This window comes from Vicugna pacos, chromosome 6 (genome assembly GCF_048564905.1).
Source record: "Vicugna pacos chromosome 6, VicPac4, whole genome shotgun sequence".
In the NCBI taxonomy this organism is placed as follows: Eukaryota; Metazoa; Chordata; class Mammalia; order Artiodactyla; family Camelidae; genus Vicugna; species Vicugna pacos.
This window is the reverse complement of record NC_132992.1, coordinates 26,451,967-26,479,138: the sequence shown is the minus strand read 5'-3', so window position 1 is coordinate 26,479,138 and position 27,172 is coordinate 26,451,967. Positions and strand designations below refer to the sequence as shown.

Sequence of the window (27,172 nt, the reverse complement as noted above, 5' to 3'; positions counted from 1 at the left end):
TAGAAAAGCCAGCCTCACCTTGGTTTGCTTTCACATTACTTGTCAACTTATACAGGCAGTCTCAGAATAGGAGAGGGACTTCTGAAGATGATGAAAATAAAAGGGATGCAGTTGTAGCATAGAGGTTTCTTGGAACGAGCACGTACAGGGTGTTGTCTTATAATTATATCCGTAGATGACAGCGAGGGCGAAGTCTCTGCTCGTTAACGTGAAGCATAGAGAGACCTGGACAGAGTTGAGAGTTTTCAATCTTCCTTTCCCTTTGCTCTGTGTTAGTAATGCTTTGTCCCTTAGCTGTAGAAGGGCACATAATTCACTGGATTGAAAGCAAAGCCTCATTTGGTGATGAATGTAGCCACCACGCCTACCTGCATGACCAGTTCTGGAGCTACTGGAATAGGTAAGGCCCCATTATTTTTCTCTTAAGATAAACGATACTCAGATGCAATCTCATTAGAAGAAATATTTTGTTTAGCTGGTAAAAATGCGAGTAGCCTTTGTTTCTAGTAAATACAGAGACTTGATTAATGTTTTCATTTCAGATCATTTAAACTTCTTTGCTTTCATCGTGTTGCTTCATTTTTTAAAACTAAAAATCTCTGCATCCAGTCAAAATTAGTTTGTACTCCGTTTTCCATTTTACAGTGATGATATTGGTGTCACTTAAGATATGAAAAACAGGCGGTGGTTCATATTATGATATCGACATTGACTTTTATCCTCTTGATGTGAAAGTTACGCTTACTGTCAGATCTTTAAAAATATTTTATCCTCAGTTCTCTAAGGAAAGTTTCCAAACAATATGAAAGATCAAAATGAATTACCTTTCAGTGGTAGCAAACAGTTTACCTACCAGTTTCAATCAACGTTCCCAAAGGCATGGGAGAAAAGAAAAATCACACAGCCAAGGCATGGAGATCTTAGTGGTTAAGAAGAGGATGGTGTTTGTTGGAGGAGAGGAGAGGGTGCTATATTACTGAGTTCCCACCATGTGTCTGTGTCTGGGCCTGCAGATTATCCCAGGTAATACTAACAAGGAAGTTACCTTTATCCCCATTTTACAGATAACTAATCTGATACTCAGAAAAAATAATATGCCATACACTAGTCATTGCACATTTGTCTTTCTCACTCCCAAACCCGTGCTGTTTTCAGCACAACTCTTTCTTCATTTACAGAACAACTGTTAAAACTTGGCTTTTTCTATTGTTGGAGTCCCAAGCTTTCACATCAGATATTTTTTTACTCCTTAAATCAGAAGATTGGTCAGGAGGTAACCTTCCTAGATTAACTTTTGTCCCTCGGTCAGTGGCCAACTCTAAGAATACAATAAGATGACATTGGTCCAGATCATTAAGGAAAGAGAGTGTAGCATCTGTAGACAATAGTCTTACCCTGGGAATAAAACAGCAACAGACTACAGAATTTAGCATTATATGGTTACTCAGCTTTACAAAAGGCCCCGTGGACCTCGCCCGCCCGTAGCAGCTGTGCTAAACTAAGCCCACTTTTTGCCATGGTAACAATGATCATGACAAATGCTGAATGTAATGGCTTTCTTGATTTTCTTGTGTAATTGTGCGTAGCATCCGAGCTTTACTTTACAGGGATGGAGGAGGAAAGTGCAAAATGTTTTAGAAATCATTGCTGCTTCAGCGTTTCCTGTCTTTTATTCAGCCATTATTCAAATTAGCAGTAATGCAGCGAATTGAATTTCAGATTTTTAGCAATTTTATGATGAGTTTGAAATAGTTAAAGAAAGCATCATTTTTGATAGTATAGTGAAAGCAGTGACAAGAAAATCAAATTGTGTAAGTTTAGATTGCTTAAGGGATTTTTTTTAAAAACCTGATAATCATTATGTTTTGAGACCATCTCCCCACTTTGGCACTGGTCAAGTCTTCCATGAGAAACAATTACAAATTGAATTCCAAAGAGCAGAGCTTCCTTAAACATTCCAAAGGCGTCCCTTCATTCTAGAACACATCAGCTGTTGTTTGAGTGTCTACTGTGTGCTTCTCCCTCAGTGTTTTAGAGGCTGATTAAATAATCCGGTCACCTGTATGCGGGACCTATGGATTACTGACGTGATTGGAGAGGGCTCTGAGCAATGGATAATTTAATAGCTTCATTTGGATTGGATTTTGGATCGTTTTGTTGCATGCTGCTTCTGAGATCCTAGTGATGTCTTGTTTACACTACTGTTGACTTGCTTTTCCTAAATACATTCTTTGAATATATACCAGCTAAGTGGGCATAATTCACTTAGGGTGTGTTGTGTAGTAGGAGGAAGCCAGCCTTGATTTTGAATGTTCCAGATCATTCAAGGAGGAAATGCTCAACACAAAAGTCACTAGTTCACCACGTGTCCTCAGAGAGGCCAAGGAGTGCAGGTCGTGCTGACATTCAAAATGGAACACAGAGGCATTTACTTGGATGTGGAATTTTGGTTGTAATAATGATACAAAATTCTCAGTGATGGTGCATTTTGACAGAACGAGGACTTAGCCCATTTATGAAAGTTTGGGGCCCTACTCTTTTCATATTTTGCCTCAACACAACTCCCTCTCAAAAAAAAAAATCTTATTAGCAGTTGCTAAGATTTTTCAGAGTTAGAGGAAATTATCTCTCCCAACTGTAGGTAGCCTTTCAAGGAGGCTGTTGGTTGGCATTTGGGCTAATTACTTTATTTGTGTGATAATCCTTCAGTCAACATAAAAACTTATCTAATGTCACCCTGTGTTTGTTTTCTTCCAGTTTTATTGAGATAGAATTACCATACAGGGCTGTGTAAGTTTAAGGCTGTGTACAGCATAGTGATTTGACTTACATGCATCATGAAATGATTATCATGATTGTCACACTATTTTTAGATTAAACATTGGATTTTAGGATGCTACTGTTCAATTAATGCTTGTAGAATCGTAACCTTATCTAAACCCATTTTTCCACATAAATAACTACAGAGCTTCTAAATTTTAGTTTAATATTTCTCTAAGAGTTTTCTTTTTATATAACTTGGTATTTTTACTCAGCCTTTCAGCCACTTCTGACAAAGTTGATCATATCCTCCCTCTTTATTAAAACATATTCTTTTCTTGGCTTCCAAGAGATGCCCCTGTGGGATTTTTCCTGACACATCAGCAGTGTCCTCTGGTTCTTCCTCTTCCTCCCAGCTCGAGGCGGGAAGGCCCTGGAACTCAGTGCTCATTCCTCCTCCCTATTCTATCAAAGTTCACTCCCTGGGTGTTCCCTAAGAGATGTCATCAGAGAGTATGGCTTTGTTTTCCGTCTCTATGCTGCTGTCTCCTGATTTTTGTCCCCAGCCCTAATATTCCCCCTGAGTAACATTTGTTTGTCTATCCAGCTCCCTACTCAGTATCTCTTCTTGAGTATCTAGTAGTATCTCAGACTTTACGTGTCCAAAATTAAACCCTTGATTTTCTTCCCCAAGCTGGTTACTCCCCCATTTCCTCCCAAGCTCAACTAGTGGCACCACAATATGCCCACATACTCAAGCCAGAACCCGAGTACCATCACCAGTCCATCAGCAGGTCCGTTCAGCCCCAGCTTCCCCACGTCTCTGTCATGGACTATGACTGCAGCTTCCAAACCAGTGTCCTTACACTTAGCGCTTGCACTCCTGTGGTCAGTTTTTCATATCTCAGCCAAAGTAACTCTTGGAAAATAGCAATCAGGTTGTGTCACTTCTGTGCTTAAAACTTTTCAATGACCTCCCATCACATTTAAAATAAAATCCAAACCTCTTACCATGACGTTCGGAGCCCTGTGTGGTCTGCCTTTCCACCACCCCAATTCTGCCCACACCTCCCCCTCTCCCCTCACCTGAGGTTCTGTCCGTCTTTTGGACTTTCTTGGCCACACTGGTTTCCTCCGTCTTCCTTGCAGCAACGCTGCTTCAAGACCCTCACTCTGACTAATCCTTCTGCTTGGAATTTTCTTCACTCAGATCTCCGCAGAGCTTGCCCTTTATGACATTCTGGTGTCTGCTCCAATTTCCCCTCCTCAGGGGGACCTCCCCTGACCACCCAGTCTAGAGGGCATCACCACCAGTCATCTCTCTCCTCTCACTCAGCCTTACTTTGCTTTATAATTCTTACCCCTGTCTGAGTGCATGAATAGACTGTAGTTGGAAACATTTATATCAACACTAATTTACCTGGTTTGAAAGAGCTTTACCTTTTACATTGCTGTTTCTACTTGCTATATGTAGTGTGCCACTCATTCTTTTGGAATCAAGGCTTCACGAATTTTTCCTGGCTTAATTAACCTCCAACAAATTTAAATTTTGCAATGCAGTCACCTTCCCTAAAGTCAGACATACTGAGTACAGAACATAAGTTGCCTTTCCCGGCAAGTAGACTTAATTAATTAGCTCCTCGAAAGTCTGCAGTCTCTACTTCTGTGGAGTTAAAAGAATGCCCCTGAGAAGCAGCATTCAAACCATACTATAGTCCCAAATTATGTAGGGATGTATATACGATTGTACAGAAAATATGTACTTACATATGTATACTCATACTTAGGGATAGATATACAAATTGTATAAACATATTTCCTTATGCACTTAGCACCAAAAAAAAAAAAGACTTCACATTCTGCTTATATATTCAAAAAATGAGTTCTCTGACAATTTGACCTATGTTACTTTTATTTTCCTATTCAGATGGTGACAGGTAAACAAAGAAACTAGTTCTGCAATCTGAGGCCAGATTACACACCTGGGTTCTAATTTCTGTTTTTGAAGAAGCAGAAGCAGACACCCTGTGCTCACTTCACTGGTTAAAGTGGTTCCGTTTGAATGAAAATACTGATGACTCTAAATAGCAAAGAACCACAGGCAACTGTACAGCACTGAACAGTACTCAATGGTGTTGAATCAAGAACATGGGAATCTTACTTGTAGTTCAGTCCTGTCACCTGCCATTCTGGGCACACTCTGACATACTGCCATCAGTGGAATCTATAAAACCTGTGGAAGATAGACCTCTCTACTTCTCTCAAAGAAGATCTCAGCCCTTACTGACTAGAAAGAGTAAGGCAAAGTTTTGTTTGAACGTGATTTTTCCAGTTTGGGGATCCTTGAAGTGATGGGAGGGATCTGTCCCGTTCCCTGGGTTTGAATCCAGGCCGCGCCACTTTCTGGTCCCATGGCTGGGAACAACTTGCTGACCCTCTCTGAGCCTTTGTTCTCTCCTCAGTAAAATGGGGTTAATCATACCTTCTTCACCATATTGTTGTGCAGGTCAGTTATTTAATACATGGAAAGCACTTTCATAGTGCCTGGTGGTCAATAAATATACCCACGTTCTCTCCTCCATCTCTGTTTCCTGTGTGTCACCGTCCAGTGGAATTTAGAAGTCTTCTGAGTAGACATTTTTAATTTCCTTCTTTGCCAGGTAAACCCCTATTCAGCTAACTTCAGCACTCAGCTTGGCTGACATCTCTCTGGGAAACCTTCCTGCCATTCAGGATTGGGCTCAATGCCCCCCTTATGTTCTGATGACAATTTCATAGCATTTGTGAAATACTGTAATTGCTTGTTTGCTTATCACTCTGCTCCTGTTAATATACTGAGTTCTGTCTTATCTGTTTGTTTTCTCCATCATCAAATGCCCAGAAGCTGGCAGAATGCCTGGCACTTATAGGTGCTAGTAGGTGATCAGTAGATATTTATTGAACAAATGAATTTCCTGATGCATAACAGACAACAACATCTTGAATCAGCCATTGAGGATTTTTCTAAATGCCTGATTTTTCTAAAAAACTTTTATAGACTTTTGCAGATCTATTTCATGAGATGTAGCATAAGTTTATTTATGTACAAGTTTTAAAATAAAAAGTAACTGATAACTAAGTGGCAAGTGTATGTTATGAAGACTTTTTGGTAAATATTTTTACTCCTATATTGATTATTTGTTTTCACAAAACTTCAGCAAGGTCTCTCATTTGAGATTTGATGTGGAATGCCTCGAAAATCCTGAGCCGAAGATATTCCACAGTTTATTTAGAGGATGGAGGAAACTGGGCCCACCTTAACATTTGGGGACCTGGGACAAGAGTATGAATGGAGGCCTATATACAATGTGCCCAAATATTTAAGGTTGTGTATTAAATTAACAGACATTAAATAAAACCTCTTTTCTCCTGCATGAAGATCTGGGAGTTCAGAGTTGCATTAAGAATGCCTAGACTCGCTGGAGGTCCAGGCTGAATGCGGCAGTGCAGGGATAGGTGGCCCCTGCATAGCCCACCTCCCTTTTCTTACCGCCTTTGGCTCCATCCTACACCTGGGGAGGTTACAAGCACACCCTGGCCCTCACATCCAAGCTCCATGTACCTTCCTACAAACCTCTGCCCTTGGTCATCTCTCACTGCAAAGGTGCCCACTCTGATGATCTTCCCTCTTACCAGACAGATAAACCTGAGACAGAGAAGACCCCTGAGAGTGATCTCAGGACTACTCAGTCAGGAAATTCTGAGGCCCCTGGTAACATGGGATGTGGCCTAGAAAGTTGTTGCAGGGGACAGATGTCAGGTTGAAGGTGGTCCCTTTGCTCCGCAGACTCCTCTTCCTGCAGGCCAGGGTACCAGAGGAGGCCAGAGCAGATCTCCTAAAGTTGGGGTCCAGGCCACGGACTCCTCTCAACTGGGTCTAAAGGACAGTGCCAGAGGAAGCAAGTACATTTGTCTTCCAGAGTCATTTCTCGTTCTGGTGTTAGGCTATGAGGGGAGATGAGCACCAGAGGAAATATGGTCTTGATCACATTTATGTGTCACTGGAAAGATTAAGAGCTGAGCTCCATCTGTGGGATTTTTGAACCCTTGGCTCCAGAGAGTCTACTCTCCTAGAGGCAAGGCAAAGCTAATACCTTCTGCCGCAAGAATTGATTTGGCTTTCATTCTTACCTCTAAGTATTCCTCAAAGATTGGTTATTTACTCAATGGTTTAGTGATTGCTTTCTCCGGTCTGTGCTAACTTGAGAGGTGAGGCATTTAGAATGGGGCCGCCAAGCAGCTAGAGATAAGGAAGGTGTTTCTCAGAGGCTGTCCAAAGTTTTTCCCGTATTAAGATACTTCCAGGAAGCCTGCAATTAGCCAAATCACAGATTTCCAGTTATTTCAGTCTTGTTAAAAACAAGGCCGAGTCACATCTGTCTTAAGTTGGAGTATGTGCCTCATCTGTAGAAGCTCTTGCAAACCTTCAATTACGGCAGCCTCAGAAGGGCCTGCTGCCGTCTGCTAACAAGTAGTCATCAGCAGCAACAGGAGACAGATTGACAAACAATTAGCAAATGCACTGCAGAGGGCCTCTCTAATGGTAAAATACAATAATTTGCTCTTCCATCCCTTACAGTGGAGCTGGTTGTGAGATATTGATGGCTCATTGTTCCAGACAAACACTTTACACTGTCATTAGCTGGAGTAACCTCACAGTATTTTAAAAGGACCAAGGAAGTGTTTTTTGTGTGTATACAGTACTTTTATATAAGAATGATTTCTCATTAACAGTTAAGTACCATTTTTTTCTAAATTTGGAATGTGAATAGCAAGAACTTCTCCCACCCGGGAATTCCTATTTTCTGCCATGGTTAATTGTTTTCAATGCTGACTTTAAATCTAAATCTGAATGGAGACTAGAAATGTTGTCTTAGGCCACTGAAGTGATATTTGCAATAAAGAGATAGTTGAGAAAACTGAAATGAGTTACTCAAAGGATTAATGGGAAAGAAAGTAGACCTGTAAGGAAATATCAGTGAATCAGTTTCTGATGTCTTTTATCAGACAGTAATCAGACAATAATCAGAAAGATGTCTTTATGATCATTGTCTTCAAGCATATGCAAGATTTTTGTTGTTGTTGAAGGGGAGTGGGGCACCTATTGACCAGTACCTGTTGACTACTTTTTCAAATCCAGGGGCCACAGAATTGGTGAAAAGATAACTCTTCTTGCTGACCTACTGTATTAGAGTTAATATGAGTCACATGTTTCAGAAATGTTACTGCAAATCAAACCAACAAGCCGATGATTGGGTGTCCGTTCTATGACTAGAAATACAGCCATTATGATTGTCCAGAGAGAGGGAGAGGAAAATAAAGGAAGTGACTCAGGAGCACGGTTAGAGTCAGGAGCCCAAGAATAAGAGTTCGTTTCTGAAAATAATGGCTTGGGGTCTAGGGCAGTGATTCTCCAACTTCACCATATATTCAAATCACATGGTTGGAGCATTTTCAATATTAACATGGGCTTTATCCCTGGAGAACTGATTGAATTGGTGTGTGGTGGAGCCTGGAACTTGGGAGGTTTTTTTTGTTTTGAAAACTTCAGGTGGTGATGCTGGTCTGCACTGAACATTGAAGTCCACTTCTTTCCCCAGCCTTGATGTGCCAGCCCATCCTAGTGTACCTAGCCTATGTGCTTCTTAACAGTCTTGATGAGAAAAAGTAACAGCTTTTTTGAGGAAGACTGGTTAGATCAGCAAACATTTCACTAGCTCTTCTTAATCTGGAGACACCTGGCCTCTGCCTTTGAGGGCTTCATAGTTAGAATGGAGACAGTAAACTGCAAAGACTGAACCTGAACCCAGGTCTCCCTCTGAACTCACACCTGTGTCCTTTCTGTCCACCATGCAACTTCACGTCAGTCATGGTGATAAATGTATTACAAGAGGCTACTTACTGTGTCAGTTAATGGTTTCACTAAGCTGAAGCTAAAAAGCTCTCTAACTTATGAGGTGTAGATGTTTACCTCCATGTGGTTTGAGAAAAATGGGCCAGGTGTTCTCTGGTGCTCTCTCTAGAGCTCCTCTTATTCTATATTTAAAACACACATCTATAGGATTAATGTAAAATTCTTTCAGATATATCCAGGCACCCAGAATAAATAACCCCCAAATTGTTGGATTTGAAATCCACAGAATCAGGGGTGAGGGTATAGCTCAAGTGGTAGAGTGCATACATAGCATACATGAGGTTCTGGGTTCAATCCCCAGTACCTCCTCTGAAAACAAACAAACAAATAAACAAACAAAACTGATTTCTTCCCCCAACCAAAAAAAAAAAAATCCACAGAATCAGAGTTTTTTTAATACATGGTACAGAAAAAGTAAGCACATAAAAAGTGTTTTATAAATAACGATATTTTTAAAAACAGTTTTAATGAGATATAATTGGCAGGCAGTAAACTGCACATATTTAAAGTGTACACTTGGCCAAATTTTAACGTATGTATAATCTCATAAAATTACCACCATGACAGACAGTGGACATACCTACCACCTCTAAAAGTTATACCCCTTTATAATCCCTTCTTCTCTGTCCCCTCAATTCTCTCTGCACCCAGGCAACCACTAATCTGTTTTCTGTCACTATACATTAGTTTGCATTTTCTGTTTCCTATAAATGGAATCATACAGCATGTACTCTTTTGTCTGGCTTGTTTTACTCGGCATAATTTTCTTATTATTTATCCATGTTGAATATATCAAGAGTTCATCCCTTTTTATTGCTGACATACTCAGTTGCATGGCTATACCACTATTTGTTTATCCATTCACATTTAAGTTGTGGATAGACATTTAAGTTGTTTCTGTTCTGGATATTAGTAATAAAGCTACAAACAGTTTTGTAAAAATCTTTGTATGGTTTCATTTCTCTTGGGCAAATACCTAGGAATAAAATGGTTGGGATATTTACTTGACAAGTGGGTTTTTACCTTTTTACAAAATGGTTAAACTGTTTTCCAAAGTGGCTGTATCATTTTATAATTCTCAGCAGCAGCTTATAAGAGTTCCAGGTGCTCCCTGGAAAGACTTCAGACTTTCTAATAGTTGTATGGTAGTATCTCAATGTGATTTTAATTTGTATTTTTATAATGAGAAATGATATTGAAAATCTTTCCAAATGCTTATTTTTACCTAGTTGTCTTCTTTGGAGAAAACAAATCTTTGGTTCATTTTTTAGTTATGTTCTTATTATTGAGTTTTGGTAGTTTAAAAAAATATTGTGGATATAAGTTCTTTATCAGATCTGTGGTCAGACATGAAATATTGTCTTCCGCTCTGTGACTTGTCTTTTCATTCTCTTAACAGTGACTTTCAAACTCAGAAGTCTTTACTTTTAATAAAGACCAGGTTAATCAAATTTTGGGTTATGTCTTTGATGTTATATCTACAAAATCTTACAGATTTACAGATCTAAAGAAGTCACAAAGATTTTTCCCTTTCTTTTCTTCTAAAAGGTTTATAATTTTAAATTTACATTTAGACCTACTCTCCATTTTCAGTTAATTTTTATATGTGATGTGATGTATGGCTTGAAGTTTATTTTCTTGGATATAGATAGCCAATTGGGCCAGAACCATCTGGTGTAAAGACTGTCCTTTCTCTACTAAATAGCCTTTACACATGTGTCAAAAATCAATTAATCATATATGTGTGGGCCTTTTTCTGAATCCTCTATTTTGTTCTGTTGGTCAACTTGTCTGTCTTTGTGCTAATTTTACACCATATTGATCACTGTAACATAATTTTGAAAACAGATAGTGTAAGTCCTCCAACTTTATTTTTCTTTTCAAGTTATTTTTGTCTATTCTTGGTCCTTTGGACTACTATGTGAATTTTAGAAATTTTAGAAACTGTTTCTAAACGCTAAACTAAATGCTAAAATTCTGCTTGGCGTCACATTGAATTTCTAGATCAACTTGGAACTCTATGTGTATTATATTCCTTGATTTTATAGGAAGTGATTTTTGTTTCAGTTTCCAATTGTTCATGTTACTACAGAGGAATACAATTTATTTTGTATATTGATCTTGTATCCTGCAATGGTGTAAAACTCATTTATTAATACATATTTGATTGGCAGAAGGGAAATAGCTCAATGGTAGAGAGCATGCTTAGGCATGCACGAGGTCCTGGGTTCAATCCCCAGTACTTCCATTAAAAAAAAAAATCATTTGGTAGATGCCATAAGAGCGTCTATATAGACAACCATATTGTTTATGAGTAAAGACAGTTTGCTTCCTTTTTCAATTAATATGCTTTTTTTTTTTAAACTGCACTATAGAATCTCCCATACAAAAATGAAGTGGTAAGTTAAGAATAATGTTAGCTATAGGTTTTTGTAGCTTTCTTTTGGGGTTGAGGGAACTCCCTTCTATTCCTAGTTTGCTGAGAGTTTTTATCAAAAATGAATGTTGAATATTATCAAAACGCTTTTTCTGCATCTATTAAGATGATCGTATGGGTTTTTTTTATTAATTGGTTAATATGATGAATTGTAATCATTGATTATTGAATATTATACCAGCCTTGCATTCCTGGGATAAACTCCACTTGGTCATGAAGCAATATCCTTCTTATATTTTGTTGTATTTAATTTGCTAAAAAAATTTGTCAAGAATTTTTACATTACATTCATGAGTGATAGTGGTCTGTGATTTATTTTTCCTTCTACACTTGTTGCCTGGTTTTGGTATTAGAGTAATGGTGGCCCCATAGTATGAGTTGGGAAGTATTCCCTCCTGTTAGTTTTCTGGAAGAGCTTCTGCAGAATTGTTATTATATCTTCATAATATTAGGTAGAATTTTGCAATCAAACTATCTTTGTTGAAAGATTTTTAACTACAAAATCAATTTACTTAATAGATATAGAGATTCAGGTTATCTTTTTTTCTTTAGTGAACTTGGATACTTTGGGTATTTTTAAGAATTCATCCATTTTATCTAAATTGTGGAATGTACGGGCATAAACTTGTTCAAAATATTTCCTTATTCTTTTAATATCTGGAGAATCTGTAGTGATGTCACCTTTTTTTGTTCGCAATATTGATCATTTTGTGTGATTATCCAGATCAGTCTGCCTAGAGGTTTTTCCATTTTTTTTTTTTTTGGTCTTCTGAAAGGACCAATTTTTAGTTGTACTGACTTTTCCTATTGGTTTTCTTTGTTCTTTTTCACCGATTTCTACTCTAATCTATATTATTTATTTTCTTTTCTTTAGTTTCGGTTTAATTGGCTTTTCTTTTTCTAGTTACCGAAGGTAGAAGCCTGAGGTTATTGATTTGAAACAATGGAAGTTATATTTTTGTAAGAACTAAACTCTTTTATGAATTCTGTTCATCCATTAACACAAGTCACTTATGTTCTCTTGTGTTTTTTTTTTCTTGCTCTTTCCTTTACATTCTCAGTGTCCCCTCATGATTTGTGTAAATTCTCCTCTCCTGTTTTACTCCCTTTTCTGCTTGAATCACTAACATCAAGGTATTTCCTGTGTTTTGTTCACCCTTATTTTCTCACAAAGGTTCTACCAACAGTGTACCTTGTTAACCCCTTTCTGCTTCTCATTATATATTTCTTTTTGCCATTTCCTTCCCTTTTGTTTCTGGCAGCTTTGCTAATCATCACCACCTCCCCATTTTAAATTTAGTCCTGTAGCATCCCTGATAGCTCGTTTCAGGTGATCAGAATTTCATGCACAATTCCTTTCTTTAGAGAAGAGGATTTTTTAATCCATAAAGCTTATCAACTTACATAAATATGAGGTGTCACAGTCATTCTTGATAGCTTTGGCTATAATACTCTCAGAACTCTATATTGATTATGGAAGTGTGAAAAACAAGACAGTGGTTGTGTGAATAGGCCAGGTGTGTAAAACTGTATTGAACTCAACACTGGACCGAAATATTTGATCAGCCCCAATTGCCTTTCATTATTTTAATGTGAAATATTTTTATCACTACGGATTTTTAATTCAGCACATTCTCGCATGAGTAGTAACACAGACATGTGACTGAATTCAGCAGATACTGAGGTTTGTCTATGTAAAAGCAACATATTATGCATTTCAGAGTAGCCAAAGGTGAGCAAAACCTAACCTTGCTTTCAAGGAATTTAATTCAGTCCAATAGAGAAGCAAAACATACACACAAATCACAGAAAGCGCTAACGCTGAGCACTAACTATGTTTGAGGCACTGGTTTAAGCTCTTATGTGTATTATCCTCTTCAGTCCACATGATAGTCTGTGAGGTCGATACTGGTACTTAATCCTCATCTCATATGAGACAGTTGAGGCATAGAGAAGTTAAGCGCACACGTCAAGGTCACAGAGCTGGAAAGCCAGGGGAGATTGTTGAATAGAAAGAAGAGTGACGTGATCAGGACCTAACTTTAGGATAGATATTCTAGTAGCAATGTTTAGAGTGGGCAGAAACACGAAGTTGGGGATAGGAACACAGTTCCTATTCCAGTCATCCATATTGAAATAATCTGTTAATTCCCAAATGATAATGGTTGCAGTAGAAATGAAAGGAGACTATTTAGACTTACAGAGATATGGGCAGTGTGGGACAAAGGTAACTTTGAGGTTTTGGTATTGGGATGGAGAGAACAAGGGTGCTCTGAAGGAACTGAGAGTGGAAAATAACCTAGGTTAGTGGTTACTTCAGTTGCAATGACAAGAAATATCCAGAGGCAACTGGGTTATGGGATGGGAGTTCAATGATGGTGCAGAGATAGATTGATTTAGGAATCATCTGCAGTAGAAATAGTCAAAGTGGGTTTTCCCAGAGAGGGAGAGTAGAGAAATGCCTATTTTTATGAGCAGGGGGAGAAAGAAGACAACTGTGATATAATGGCATCATAATAAAGTTTAGCGAATTAATTAACAATAAGTATTACTCTTACGTGAATAAAATTATCTCTAAATTTCCTAACTTTTAACCTTCATTTCTCACATTTAAGCATATTTTATAAAGTCATTTTAGTGTAGTTGCATTGAATCTGGTTATTTGGAATCTTGAGAGTTAAAATCAGTTTCCATTGTGAGTTTTATGGGTTTAGAAAGTTGTCCCAAAATGTAAGAACCTAGGGCTTTCAACAATCACACTTGAAAAAAACCTTGGGAGTTGCATTTGTCAAGCAGCTAGGAAAACCATTCATGCATACCCCACGCCCAGAGCTCCATAGGCGGCCCAAACATGAAGAACTGAAAGGTCATTCTTCCTCCCCCTGTATGATGGTTTGTTGACATTATTTTGACACACCAGTACAATGCTGAAAGGATCTGACCTTCCTGCAATACTGAGGGACTCAGGTCTGGGCAGGGTACCTGACGCTCACTGCATCACTGTCTTTGCCTTTCTCCTGTTCCACAAATAAACATGAAATGCTGCCTTCCTTACAGAAATATTACAAATTTTTAAATAAAGATAAATGATTGCTTTTTAAATTTCTCTAGCTTTGTTTTTCCAGCTACCATCAAGCTGAAAACTTTACTTGGACCTATTGATGCTTTTAATTAAACTGAAATCATTTTTCAAAATGATAAATGTGAAAGGAGATTGTTAATGCTTGAAAGAGAGAAACTAAACAAACGAGGAGGTCTCTGTGCTGTAATATATTTTACAGTCTTCCATATTTGAGATAGAAACCAGTTGATTGGAGTCCCCATGTTTGAGGACTACCTCTAAAGTGCAGAATTAACATATGCACGGGTAAATCTTAGGTATCTTTTAAAGTAGTTGCATCAGAAGGGTACCCTGTTTTCAGAGGTTAAAGAGTTAGGTGGAGACCAGAGAGCTGTCAGGAGAATTTTCTGTCATGTATAAATATGTTCCACGTTAAATGATAGAGGGTGAAAAGCTGCTTTGACTCGTTACCCATATTATTTCTTAATGCAATATCATGGTGATCTGGGGATGGAAGGAAAAAAGCACGTGTAATAATATTCTCCAAGCATTTAGATTGCACTTTGCAAAATGTAAAAAGTTTCATATATTTGTCATAATATTGGAAAAAGCGTATTCCAGTACTTCAGTGATGTTGTTTCCAAATGTGATAACTGTCTGCTAAATTAAGGATACTTTTGTTCAAGATCAGTATTTTCGTGGCATACGTAAAATTAAAACTGAAATTTTGAAGCACTTGCTTCACACTGATCACCTATTTTGCATAGTCTTTGACCTTTCTGGTGGCACCGTGAACATCGTACCTCTTTGTTGGAGTTGTTTCCCTTTCTGTTTCCTCCACGCTTTCAAAAGTTGTTATGTTGCTGGAAACCAATCCCCAGCACTGGAAAACACTTTCAGCTCCTGGCTGGTTTCCCACCAGGCTTCAGCTCCAGTCTCCTGCTATTCCTCATTCAGGTGGGACCTCTAACTTTGTGTGCTGTGAGAACTGACAGCCCTGGTCCTGCTCTGCCTGCCTGGGTCTGGTCCAAAGCGTGGCCATCCTGCAGACCTTACCTTTCAGGATTTTGTGTCATTTTTAATTGACACTTACATCTGGCATTGCACAGGTGGTTCTTGTAGAGTCTTCATCTGAGTACAAATAGTAGAAAACCTCTTTTCACTCAACTATTACATGGATTAATTTTACTTAACACTGACAAGTTTTCCTGCTGAAACTAAAGTGGTCAAATTCTTTTCTCTTTTCTAACCGTTCTCCATGTAACACTATAAACCCCACCCACCCAGCACACAGGTACATGCATGTACACAGTTCTCACAAATTGCTTGAGTACACAGCAAATCTATTTGAAATGACAGGGAGAGGGTTAAGTCCTGACAGTCTCTTTACTGGATTTTCTAGCTTAATGTCTACACATTTCTTTCCTCTAAATTCAACCCTAGATACACAGGCATACATTAACCCAATTATTTCTAATAGTTCTAATATTATGCCATTTTATGTACATCTTTTCCTCAGGAAGTACACCGCAAAGTCCTGTTGTTTTGCTAAGTTTCTGGCCTTCTTTTATAAATTCTTAGTAAAATTTCTTTCCTTGTGGTGAGACCAAAAATATATATTCTATCAATTATTTAAAAAAGCAATAATTCATTATAGTTGATCATAAATGTCAGGAAGCAAAGACCCAGCTGAAGCATTTTGTCACTAATCATGCTGTTTTTCTTCTAATTAGTTAATTTACATTTTACAAATTAAGGGTAAAATTCAGGCAGAAGATAACATCATAGCTTTAACTGACCTATATTTGTATCTGCCAAATTTAAGTTAATTAGAAATGTAGATGCTGTTTGTTTTATCTGTCAGAAAAGCTCATCTTTTTTCTTAAAAAAAAAAAAGTAGACACACTTTTTTTCCCCTCAGCATTTATCATCTAAATAATAGTCTTGCCAAGATGGCAGCCTCATAATAAACTCTTTTCAGTGGAGTGATGGGTAATGAAGCTTGCTTGTGAAGGCAGCGAAAAATGTTGTCTGGCCAAATGCATGAATATGATGGCTAGAGAATCAGTGGACTTTCTCAGTCATCAATCTTTTTAGTAGCCTCTTATACATCTGAATATTTTGATAGATGATCTAATAATTGAGTTATCTATCTTTTTAACTATCAGAGTTGCATAAAAATTATTCTCACAAGCTACTGAATATTAAATATATTAGGCATCCAGTAAATTTTTCATAAAAGGGCCAAAAGGTGAAAGATTTTTGTTACTCTATAAATACCTCTTAACATATTGAATGTTAAGCCCTCTTAATTCCCTCTCTGAGAAGCAGATACATAAAAGAGGAGGACACACCCATTTGTAACTAGGACCTATAGTAGTTACTCTAGCTAATGAAAAGTAAACCCTGGTAATGTACAGATGCCACTCAGTAGGGTGAAGTGGAATGCCCTTGCTGGTCTAACACTAGTGGCACATTTAACGTAACACAGATTTTCCATATGGGAAGCACAAGTGATGTGGGTGCAGAGAGAGACTATGTGATTTTGATGTACCCATCATCTGGGGAGGAAGACCTTCCTGCCAAGAAGGGAAGCCTGCATATCAGCTGCCTGCCTAGCATCTCACCCAGTGACATACCGCTACCCAAGTATTCTGTTAATGCCTAAATAGTTCTCTGCCCCCCTCTGGCTTTATATTGCGTTTTGTTTTGTTTTGTCATACACCACTCTGACTATTAAAAGCTTATCAACAACAAGTGTGCTTCACTGAGACTGAAAAGCAGCAAGGAAAATTGGCAGGAAACAGATCACTTACAAAGTAGGCTTTCTTCACCCCCTACCCTCCGCACTTCTTCAAGGTGACCTTGCAGTGACGACTTCCCAGTAACCAACAGTAAAACAGTTCTGCCCTGAAAGAGCAGGCATTTGTTTGCAGGTCTGAAGGGTTACCAATTCTGTGCATCTTGAAAGGCACTCAAATGAGCAGTGCCTTGTAAATTGGATTTCTATTAGCCAGACCTGATGATAGCTCTTCATCAGTAGGATGGAAGGAAGTGCTATCAATAGCTCCAGCTCTGAATATCTTTGTTTTTTTAATGCCACACTTATTTTTGGTCTCTCTCATCCAAAATGGTGGTGAATGCTAACATCACCAGAATTAACTGTGTTTAAGATTTTAAATAAATCTTAAAATATAGACAACCGCTATTTTTAAATGCTTTTCATCTTGACAGAGCGGTCAGAAACAAATACAGTAAAAATATCTTGAACCTTGCTCTCCTTACAATTCCTCACATTGATTTTGGTTCACAGTGATGCTATTTATACAAGTTTGGGGCAATAGACTTTCTTTCTTTTCATTTTCTGCAATGAAAATAATAATTGAGAAGGATAATACTGATTGTAGAAATCCCTCAATAGATGATACCGAGGAACTATTACTTTCCAATAGTTTGATCTTTTCCTGGTTTTAAGAATTTTGCTTGTATAATTTGAGATTGGAAGAAAGCTGATACTTATTTTAAGAGCTATAGCTGGGAATTTTAAACTCTTAGATATGTATTTAAAATTGTACATTTAAAACAATTTGAAATGACTATACTGGAAGTTTTAGGGCAAGGAATAGTCTTTTCTTAATCAAAGTAGCAAACATCTGTGTTCTTTCTTGTCTGTCTATTGATTAGCATGGCCTCCTCCATCACTGGTCCTTAATATAAGCACCAAGAAATCATGTCCTTTTGTTTTAAATAATAAATATGCCTTTGTCGTGAATACTCATAGGCAACCCAGGATTTACATCTGAATTGTCAAAGTTTAACTGCCCAGCTCCTGTGATGAGTGACATTATTAGTGAAATAAAGAAGTTTTTAATTTGTCATGGATAGGCCTTCGATGGTGACATTATGAGACCATGTGGTTGTGATGCTAGAAAAAGTTGTCCTTCCCCCACTATTTTTCTAAGATTTGTCATTTATCAACAAGAGGCAACCTGCCGCAGGAGCTCTCTGTGAGCATTCTGGCTTTAGGGCCATTAGTCCATCTCTTTAGGTTTTACTATTTAAGCTTGATAGCTGGTAGTTCTTATCAAAACTACTACTGTGTGAAGTAGCCAGCTTCTGATGGTCAATCAGTATTACGATTTGTTCTATCTCGCTGTTATTGCCAATAAATAAAGCTGTTATAGCTTTATTTCAAGGTCAGTGTCAATTATGTTTTCCAAATAAGTTTCTTTGATATCTTTGTCCAAACTCGTATCTACTCAAATATATTTATATATGTGCTATTTATAGAAATACATTGACAGACACGCAGTGTCTACCTGCACCATGCTGTGTTACTTATTAGAGCCTTCGGACTGTCAAGTTCAACTGTTGTATCCAACTCTTCTAAGAAATTAGGACCATTAAAATAAAAATATTGTGAAGTCTTGATCTCCTCTCATATGTAGTGTAAAAGAAGATTTCAGCTTACATATATTTGCCTTATATATTTCCATATTATTAATAGACAAATGTTTTAATTATTTTAAAGTTTCCTCTTGTGATAAATGTTCAGAAGATTTCATGTTGGTAACAAGTAGTTCATTCTAATTTATGTATAAAAGACATGCTATGAAGATTTGGTATATTAGCAGTAACTTCAACAGAAATTGCATTACCTTTTATAAGCTTTGACTTTATCATTTCAACACAACTATTTTAAAAACAGGTCCTTCTAAACTACTTTAAGAGAAGTTTTCTTTTTCAACTGAATTGATTGGTTAGATTATCCACAACAATCTTTAACTTAGAATGCTGGCATTACAAGAAAGTCAAACTATATGTTTTAGTTTGATTCAATATATCTCTATAAAATTCACTTTAAAACAGTTCCATCATTATAACAGCCCCACTTAAGTTATGTTTTATTTGGGATTATACTCCTCACCCCAAGAATGCATTAATCTTAGGTTTTCTTGTGTTTTGATTGTGTTGAAACTGAAGTTTAGCCACTTTTTTTTTATATTTCTTGATTGCCAGAAAAAATAATTTCAGGGCAAAAAAACATATATACTTGATTAGAAATGAACTATTATTATACAGGGATTTTCTTTTTTCCCTTTCTCAGTATTTCCTAGATCACCTGTTTCATGGAAAATGAAGTCTTATTCATGTTTGTTTCCCAACAGAAAACAGTCCTTAGCAACTCCAAAGCCCAGCCCCTTACATTAACTGAGACTTTTGTCCTGTAATGTGAGTGTCTGAGTTTTTGAGACCCTAAGGCTTTCACCCAACTTGAAGACGATGATGCCAGTGAGCTTCTGTCCAGAGTTAATCAGCTGCAGAATTTGTAAACTGCACATGTGTCAAAGTTGAAAATGTTAGCGCTCTAATAGAAGCTTGAAAAGGTTAGATCTGATAAAAGCCGTCAGCAGTTAAAGAAAGTGATTTATGGGAATGTAATGACACAAAATGCCTCATTTATCACTCATATATAGATAGGTTAAGGTTCCCGTGTCATACTTTTAAAAACTTGACCACTTCGAATTGTCAAAATAGGTACTTAATTGCCCTTCATCCTTTTCATTTTGAATTTATTTCATTTGATTCTGGTAATTTTATCTATGATCACTTTACTGTCGTTGACTTCATATGGTTCCATTTAAAGTCATTCATATTTTGGATTTTCAAAAACTGTACATCACTGATCTTTTTGAAGTTTTATTAGCTAAAGCTGTTGCAAGGAAAGACTAAGCCAACCTTATATATGTTAATTTACATTTTTGTTTAAGGGGAATACCATGGAGATACTGTTAAAGTTTCATTTTGTCTCTTCTAACATGTGTAAATTTCATCAGCATTTTATAATCCTCCAAATTTTCTATACCACTCTCCTTAAACAGTGCAACATGAGGTTTTAAAAGACAGAGCCATCAATTCATTTACCGTCCTAGTAACTCAACTTAGTATTTAAGCCCCACACATATTAAATTTAATGAAAACCTGCCTGTCTGGTTAAATGATCCTTAAAAAAAAAAAAGGATAAAAATGAAAGTTAAGAGACATGCCAGCTTACATTTCTTTTCCAGATCAATTAAAATACAATTCTCATTTATTTCTCTATACATTCTAAGAAAAGTATTTATCAACTTGGAATTGCTAAATATTTATTTGCTTATTTGATATCATTTAATTTATGCATGAGTATCTTAACACTGTTAAATAAAAACTATTTTAAAAGCTGCCAATATATCAAAGTAATGCTGTAAAACATAGATTTTATGATTGATTATTACAGTTTTAAATTCTTTGCTACGAAGGGTAGAATTAAGGGCTTCCTAGAAATTATTTAGATCATTAAATATGGCAGAAGTGTCTTCAGGTTCCCCCCTTTGCCACTCTAGAGCTAAAAAATAAATTGGAAAACTTTGACATTCTCAGCTTGTCAGCCAAGTATTGCACTTTCTTCAACAGGGACTTCCCAGGTTCAGTTTCAAGTCAGAGCAATTTCTTCAACAAGACAAAGGGATGACAATAAATAGGGAAAGGAAGGAACTGTCCTAGGAAGACAAAAAGACATCATAACCAACTAACCAAATGTAGTTGACCTTATTGAACCTCGATTCCATCAGATGGCCAGATAAAATACATTTTTGAGACAGTCATTGAAAGTTAAAGATGGGGGAGGTGGTATAGCTCAGTGGTGGAGCACATGCTTAGCATGCACGAATTCCTGGGTTCAAGCCCCCAGTACCTCCATTTAAAAAAAATTTTTTTTTAAGTTGACTATGAATTGGTGTGAATTCATATCACCAGGAAATTGCTGTTAATTTTGCTAAGCATGACAGAGCCGTTGTGGTTATGTAAGAAAATGTCCCTTTTAATTAGAGATACATACGAGAAAATGTAGGATTAGAGTTACTTGGGGTCTAGGATTTCTCGTAAAATATGTCAGCAAAATAAATACATAAGTTGAGAGAGAGAAATTTAAAAGGGGGATATAGATGTTGCAAGATGGATATTTAGTTGGGGGGGTCCTCTACTTTTCATACATTTAAAAAATTTTGCAATAAAAACCTCAAAAGTCAAGGAGATTTTCACATCAGTCTTGTCCAAAAGTGTTGTTTTTCAATATAAAATTATAATACCTTGTATTTTCTAATATTTTCTTGCTGCCAATCTTAGTTTTAAAACAGAAGATATAGTCTAACTTTTTTAAATCTCCAAAATGTATCCCCCTCAAAATCATCTAATTGGCTAACATCAAATCCAATTACAATATTTTAACCCGGTAGCAAATCTGGTATCTTCTATCATGGAAAAGGGCTACGAAATTCACCACACTTATTCAAAACACGACAGCAGCCTATTAGCATACTTCTTTGTGCTCTGAAAAGTATCTAGCTCCTAAATGGCACTGGGAATCATTTTTTTGTTTGTTTGTTTAAATATATCATTTCATTCCTATATTCCTAAAATTTAAAACAGATTTTAAAACATTGTAAGTCTTATATTTTAAGCTTTGTTTTTTATTGTTGTTTACAAAAACATTTCCTTGAGTTGCAAATAAACTTCCCCAACTTAAGAAATATTAAACGAAATGTTTTTCTTTGTTCAGAAACAAAAGGTGTACATTTAAGTTAAAATCTTAATTTTTCTGTGACTTTGAAAACGTATCTGTATTTACTTGCATACATATCCCCATGTATGCTCTATATTCGTCTTTAAGCAACAACAAAAACTGTGACGATCTCAAACTCTAAAAATATACATTGATTTGAAGAAAATGTATTTTTCACATGGATTTATTATTTACCCTATTTGTATTAAAGGATAGTTACCCAAATGTATTTGTCTATTTTTGTAGATCATTTACATACATTCAGGCAACACAAGAAGACCATTTCAATTTAACCTTCAGAGATTAATCATTTTATCTGAAGGAGTTTTGTTGTTATTTTGTCAAATTGATGATTAGGAAAAATTCGTATCATGTGTGTTTATATAATCATAGCAGTCAAAATTGTCTCAATCTATGAACCTTAATAGTTTGCTCTTGTAACAACTATGAGGAAATATATTAAAATGCCTTAATTACAGGGCAAGAAAAAGAGAAAGCACAGTCTTTTAACATATGATCTTTCAATTGTTCACCAAAGGATAAAGAAAGCATTCAAGCGTGGTTTCGAGGACTGTCAGCAATAAGAAAATGCAAGGTACTTTGTAGAGCTTTGAAGACCTTTCTGGGAAATAGATTTAATTAAAAAGTAAAATAGACTTTTCATTTTAAAGAAATCTTTAAAATGTTATAAAATTTCATAACGTTAATATATTAATAAGGGCATTATCTTTTTGTCCCAGATGAGAAAAAGTCATCCATGAAGCCATTATATTGGATTCACACAAAGGTGGATCTTATAAATATTTTTATTTTTATTTAACTCTTTGATTTAAGTGAGAGAATTATATATGTAATAATTTTAAAAGGCCTCCTTGGTCTGAGTTATACGTGCTGATTCAATTTCACCTGTAAACCAGGACCATCTAGTAGTCTTTCTGCTACTAACAGAAGTCCTTTTACCTACATTAAAGTTCAAAGTGATCAGAAAAATTAACTTAATTAACATGTTCGTATATAACTTCCCCTCATCAGTGCCACACTAATCCTAGTAAAGTATAAGAATTTCAGAGGCACTCTAACTTTCATATTGAAAAAAAAAAACAGACCTCATTTCTTTTCCATTCAGTTCAGTCAGAAAGCCTAATTAACAGTGTGTCTCCAAGTTGCATGAAACTAGAGAAGGTTAACCTGACGATGTGATAAGTAGCTGTTTATAAATAACCCCAGCCTGTTCTTTCAGGGCTTAGCTTCAGCCTGCTCTGCCTCTGTCAGAGTTTTGGGAGCAGGTCTGCTCCTACCAAGCACCCACACATCCGTATTTCTCCGCTGCTTCAAAGCACCCAGTGTCCTCACGTTAAAATTGTCTTCGTTTCAGGAAACCTCATTCGAAGACAAATCAATTTCAGAAGAGTGCTATTTTTGAGTAATTACTCTTTACATCGAGAAACTGTTTCCAGACCAGTGTTGCTATTTTTCCAACTGGTCAAAGACCAATGTATTCACTGTTCGACATTTTAAAAAAATTATAATTTGGCAGCATATTAAAATCTCCGGCGCCTAGACTTCTATTTAAAATGATGCTGTGAAACAACAGATGCATAATACAAGGACTGGTCTCCAGTTTAGCTCACACCGAGATGTAGCCACTAAAAATGTCTGCTCTATGCTCCCATTAACTTGAGCTTCTCAGTTTAAATTTATTGTTCTACAGAAGACACCACAGACTACTTTGTCCTTAAAGAGTCATGCAGTAGATAGAGTAATACTTGAAGATTTGTTACATTTTGACTGTAGGAAAAATAATGCCTCTGTGTGATAATGAGTGTATGATTTGCACGTGCATTGTATAATTCACAATATACGTAGGCATCCATCACGTTATTCTTTGCACTATGATGAATTATGTCAGTTTATTGCATATGTCTGCACGTACCTCATCTCTTAATTAAAGCATTAATCACTGAAATTACCAAGGATACGTAGTTTCACTGTACTTTTAAAATTTAACGTTGATCTTTGCATAGTAATACACATATTATTTCTAATTGGTAGGCTACACTAAGACATTTTAAGTAAGGATTTCCATGTTATGATTCTATCGTATCAATTATTTTAAATATGCTTATCTTAATGTATACTTACAACATACTTTTTAACCACTTTAAATCATTTTTATATGAGATTAATTTCCTAAATCACTAAAATTACCAGACATACGTAGGTGCCTATGTATATTCATATTATATGATGAACATTAAAATTTAAAAGAATATACATAGTCTTTCTGTACTTTTAAATTTTGAAGTTGATCTTTGCCTAGTCGTATGCATTATTTCTAATTGGTAAGCGATGATGAGACATGTTAAGGGAACATTTCATGTTTTGCTCCTAGCAAATCATTTTTAAATATGTTATCTTAGTGTATGTTTGCCACACCTTTCAACAATTGTGTCGTGTGATCTTTTTCTTTGAGATTAATTATATTTGATGTGAATTTCCAGGCACCTAATATTAGCTCATTTATAAGTAATGAACATTTGCTGTTCACATGGTTCAATCCTCTAGACATCCATACCTTCAGAACAGAATAAAAAAATTGTGAGGCTCTGAGGAAAAATTTGGGTTAAAAAAGGTACCACTTGGTCACAGAATTTAGTTGTTAAAAAAGAGGTACACGTTGCAGTATTCCTGCTTCATTAGTCCGTTTAATGCTTCTGGGAGGAAAACAAATATACTCATTTGGCCCTAAACTGTTCCTGTAACATTCACCACTGTCTGTCTTCTCAGCCCCAGACCTTGCTTTGTGCTCCTCTGAGAAGACAGAGGACTTCCTCTCATGACTTTGTAAAGCCACCCGCCTTTCTCTCTCAGTTTTTGCTTATTCTCTCCCGTTGTGTTCGATGAAGATGGTTCCTTTTACGTTTCTTCCTTTCCTCAGTTTTCCCTCTTCCCAGAGTTTTGAGGTTTGCCCCTGCTTCTAAAGTCACCCTTGGCTTATGCCCTAGAGCCACTCACACATCTCTGTCTGCCCTCTGTCTCCCAGCATCTGGAGATTTATTCACACCGGCGGCCTCTAGTTCTGCACTCCCTCAGTGCTGAGGAACTGGGCATGTATTGTGAATGCTGCTCTGATGTAGTGTTGGTTATGCCCCTGCATCCTCCTCCCCTCCCTAAACATTCTGTCCTTCCCGATTGAGAGGCTGAGGAGCCTTAAGCCATCTCACCTGGATGTGCCACTGACCTGGTGCCTGGGACGCTGAGCTGTTTCAGAACCAGGAAGGCACTAGCCTCCCACATGTCCTGCCCTCCTTGTTTTGTCTGTTTTTTGTTTGGTTGGTTTGGGTTTTTTTCTGCACAATGCCACTAGATCTTTCTTCCAAAAGCATGGCTCTGAGATGACACACTCCGTGTGTTGTTTTATCTCCATCCTACTCTTCTCTTTTCTGTGACCTGGGAGTCTCCCTATAAGGTCCACTTCAGCAGATTCCTCTGCCCTCTGGCTTCCTGTTGGGTTCAGTCAGTAGCGTGCACTGGCAGGAGATTTAAGGGTGCAAAGGAATCACCAAAAAGATGTTTGTTCCCCCAGCTGCTTCCCTTTCAGGTCCCTGAGATTGACTGCATGTGACGACCAAGTCAGTCTTGTCATGTGATCTTCATTCAGCTCCTCTCTCAGCCCTGGGTGTCCCCTCCTTTCTTTCCGTCATTCAAGCCTAGGGGTGTTAAGGGCTCTCTGCTGTTGATAGCCTGGTAGCCCTGCACATCTGAAACTCTTTAGAATCTTCAGCGTTGTCCATTACCTGCGGAGGGAAGTCATGCTCCACAGTCTGACCTACTGCCTCTCCAGCCTTACTCCGAGATGTTACTCCAGGTGCCACCCTCGTTCCAGCTAAACAGACAAAGCTCAAGCTGCCCTTTTGCATGTCTTGTTTCTGCATGTTCCAATGCATTCTCTGTTCTTGCCCATCATATCTGACCTGCCCTTCTTCTAAATTATTCAAATGAAGTGGTTTATCTAGACTCCAGACTGAAACCAACAAGTATTGCATTTGAAGCTAAAGCTATGTTAAGAGTGTTTGGAAAATCTTCCTCTCCCCTGAACTTCAGACCCTTACATCCAACTGCCTATTCAACATCTCTACTTGAGTATGTGTTAGATGTCTTAAACTCAACATGCCAAGTCTGATTTCCAGATGTGTCAAAGTTTTCCCCATCCCAGTTAACGACAAGTCCACCCTTCCATTTGCCTAGGTGAAATACCTTGGGATCATTCTTGTTTCTTTCACAGTTTAAATCTGATTTTTTTGGAAATCCTATTGATTCTACCTCCAAAAATATACCCCAAATCCAGCCATTTTTCACCATCTGCACTGCTCCCACTTGGCTCAAGTCACTATCTTATCCTCCCTGGATTGTTGAAATAACTTCTTAAAAAAAAACAGAACAAAACTTTTTTTTGTAGTTTTGGTGTTGGGGGGTAGGTAATTAGGTTTGTTTGTTCGTTTGTTTAGTGGAAGTATTAGGGATTGAACCCAGGACCTCATGCATGCAAGGCACATACTCTACCACTGAGTTGTACCCTCCCTGCTTTGAAATAACTTCTTAACTGGTATCCCTGCTTCCATCCCCACCCTCCTAAAGTCTTTTCTCAACATAGCATCCAGATCATCAAATGTAAGTCAGATCATGAATATCTTACAGTGATTCCCTCATTGACCCAGAATAAGAGCCAAATTCCTTACATTGGCCTTTGCAACCATGCACAGTTCCTTCTGGTCATACCTATGGCCTCATCTCCCACCAACTTCCTCCTCACTCACGCTGCAGCAGCCACTCTGCCCTCTTTGCTCTTCCTCAAACTTAATAAGGTACATTTTTGCCTCAGGCCCTTTGCACCAAATGTTCCCTTTGCATGAAACATTTTCCCTAGATGTATACATGGTTCAGTGTCAAGAGTCAGATACAATATCATCTCAGACCTAGTCTGACCCACCCCAACAGCCTCCATCTTCCTCCCTTCCTTTGTGTTTCTCCATAGTCTTTTACACCTTCTGACACAATCTCTACTGTCCATTGTTTTATTCGCTCCACTAGAATTAAAGTTCCACAAGGGCAGGCTTTGGGGTCTGTTTTGTTTACCACTGTAGCCCAAAGACTAGAACTGTGCCTGGCATATAACAAGCTCTTAATATGTATTTGTTGAATAAGTAAATAGGTTTATTTTGAATGAGCATAATGTATTTTTTAAATGTGAATATCATGTATCAGTGTTAATGGTACAGATTGTTTATATTATTTCCATTTGATGTTCCCAGATTTTCTGACACTTGGAAGAAGTGTTTCTAATCTAATGTATTTGCAGTA

At 37.3% G+C, this 27,172-nt stretch overlaps 1 protein-coding gene across 4 annotated transcripts in view; it reads left to right on the top strand.

The window, feature by feature from the left end:
* CDIN1 (CDAN1 interacting nuclease 1) overlaps window positions 1–27,172 on the top strand; it is a 201,290-nt gene that overhangs the window by 106,102 nt on the left and 68,016 nt on the right. For 2 of the 4 annotated variants that reach the window (XM_072962713.1, XM_072962712.1), the window contains exon 10: window positions 277–400. In XM_072962713.1, the coding sequence (XP_072818814.1) occupies window positions 277–400 (124 nt within the window). The remainder of the gene's footprint in view (window positions 1–276; window positions 401–27,172) is intronic. The other 2 variants (XM_006201624.4, XM_015237112.3) reach the window with 1 other exon arrangement.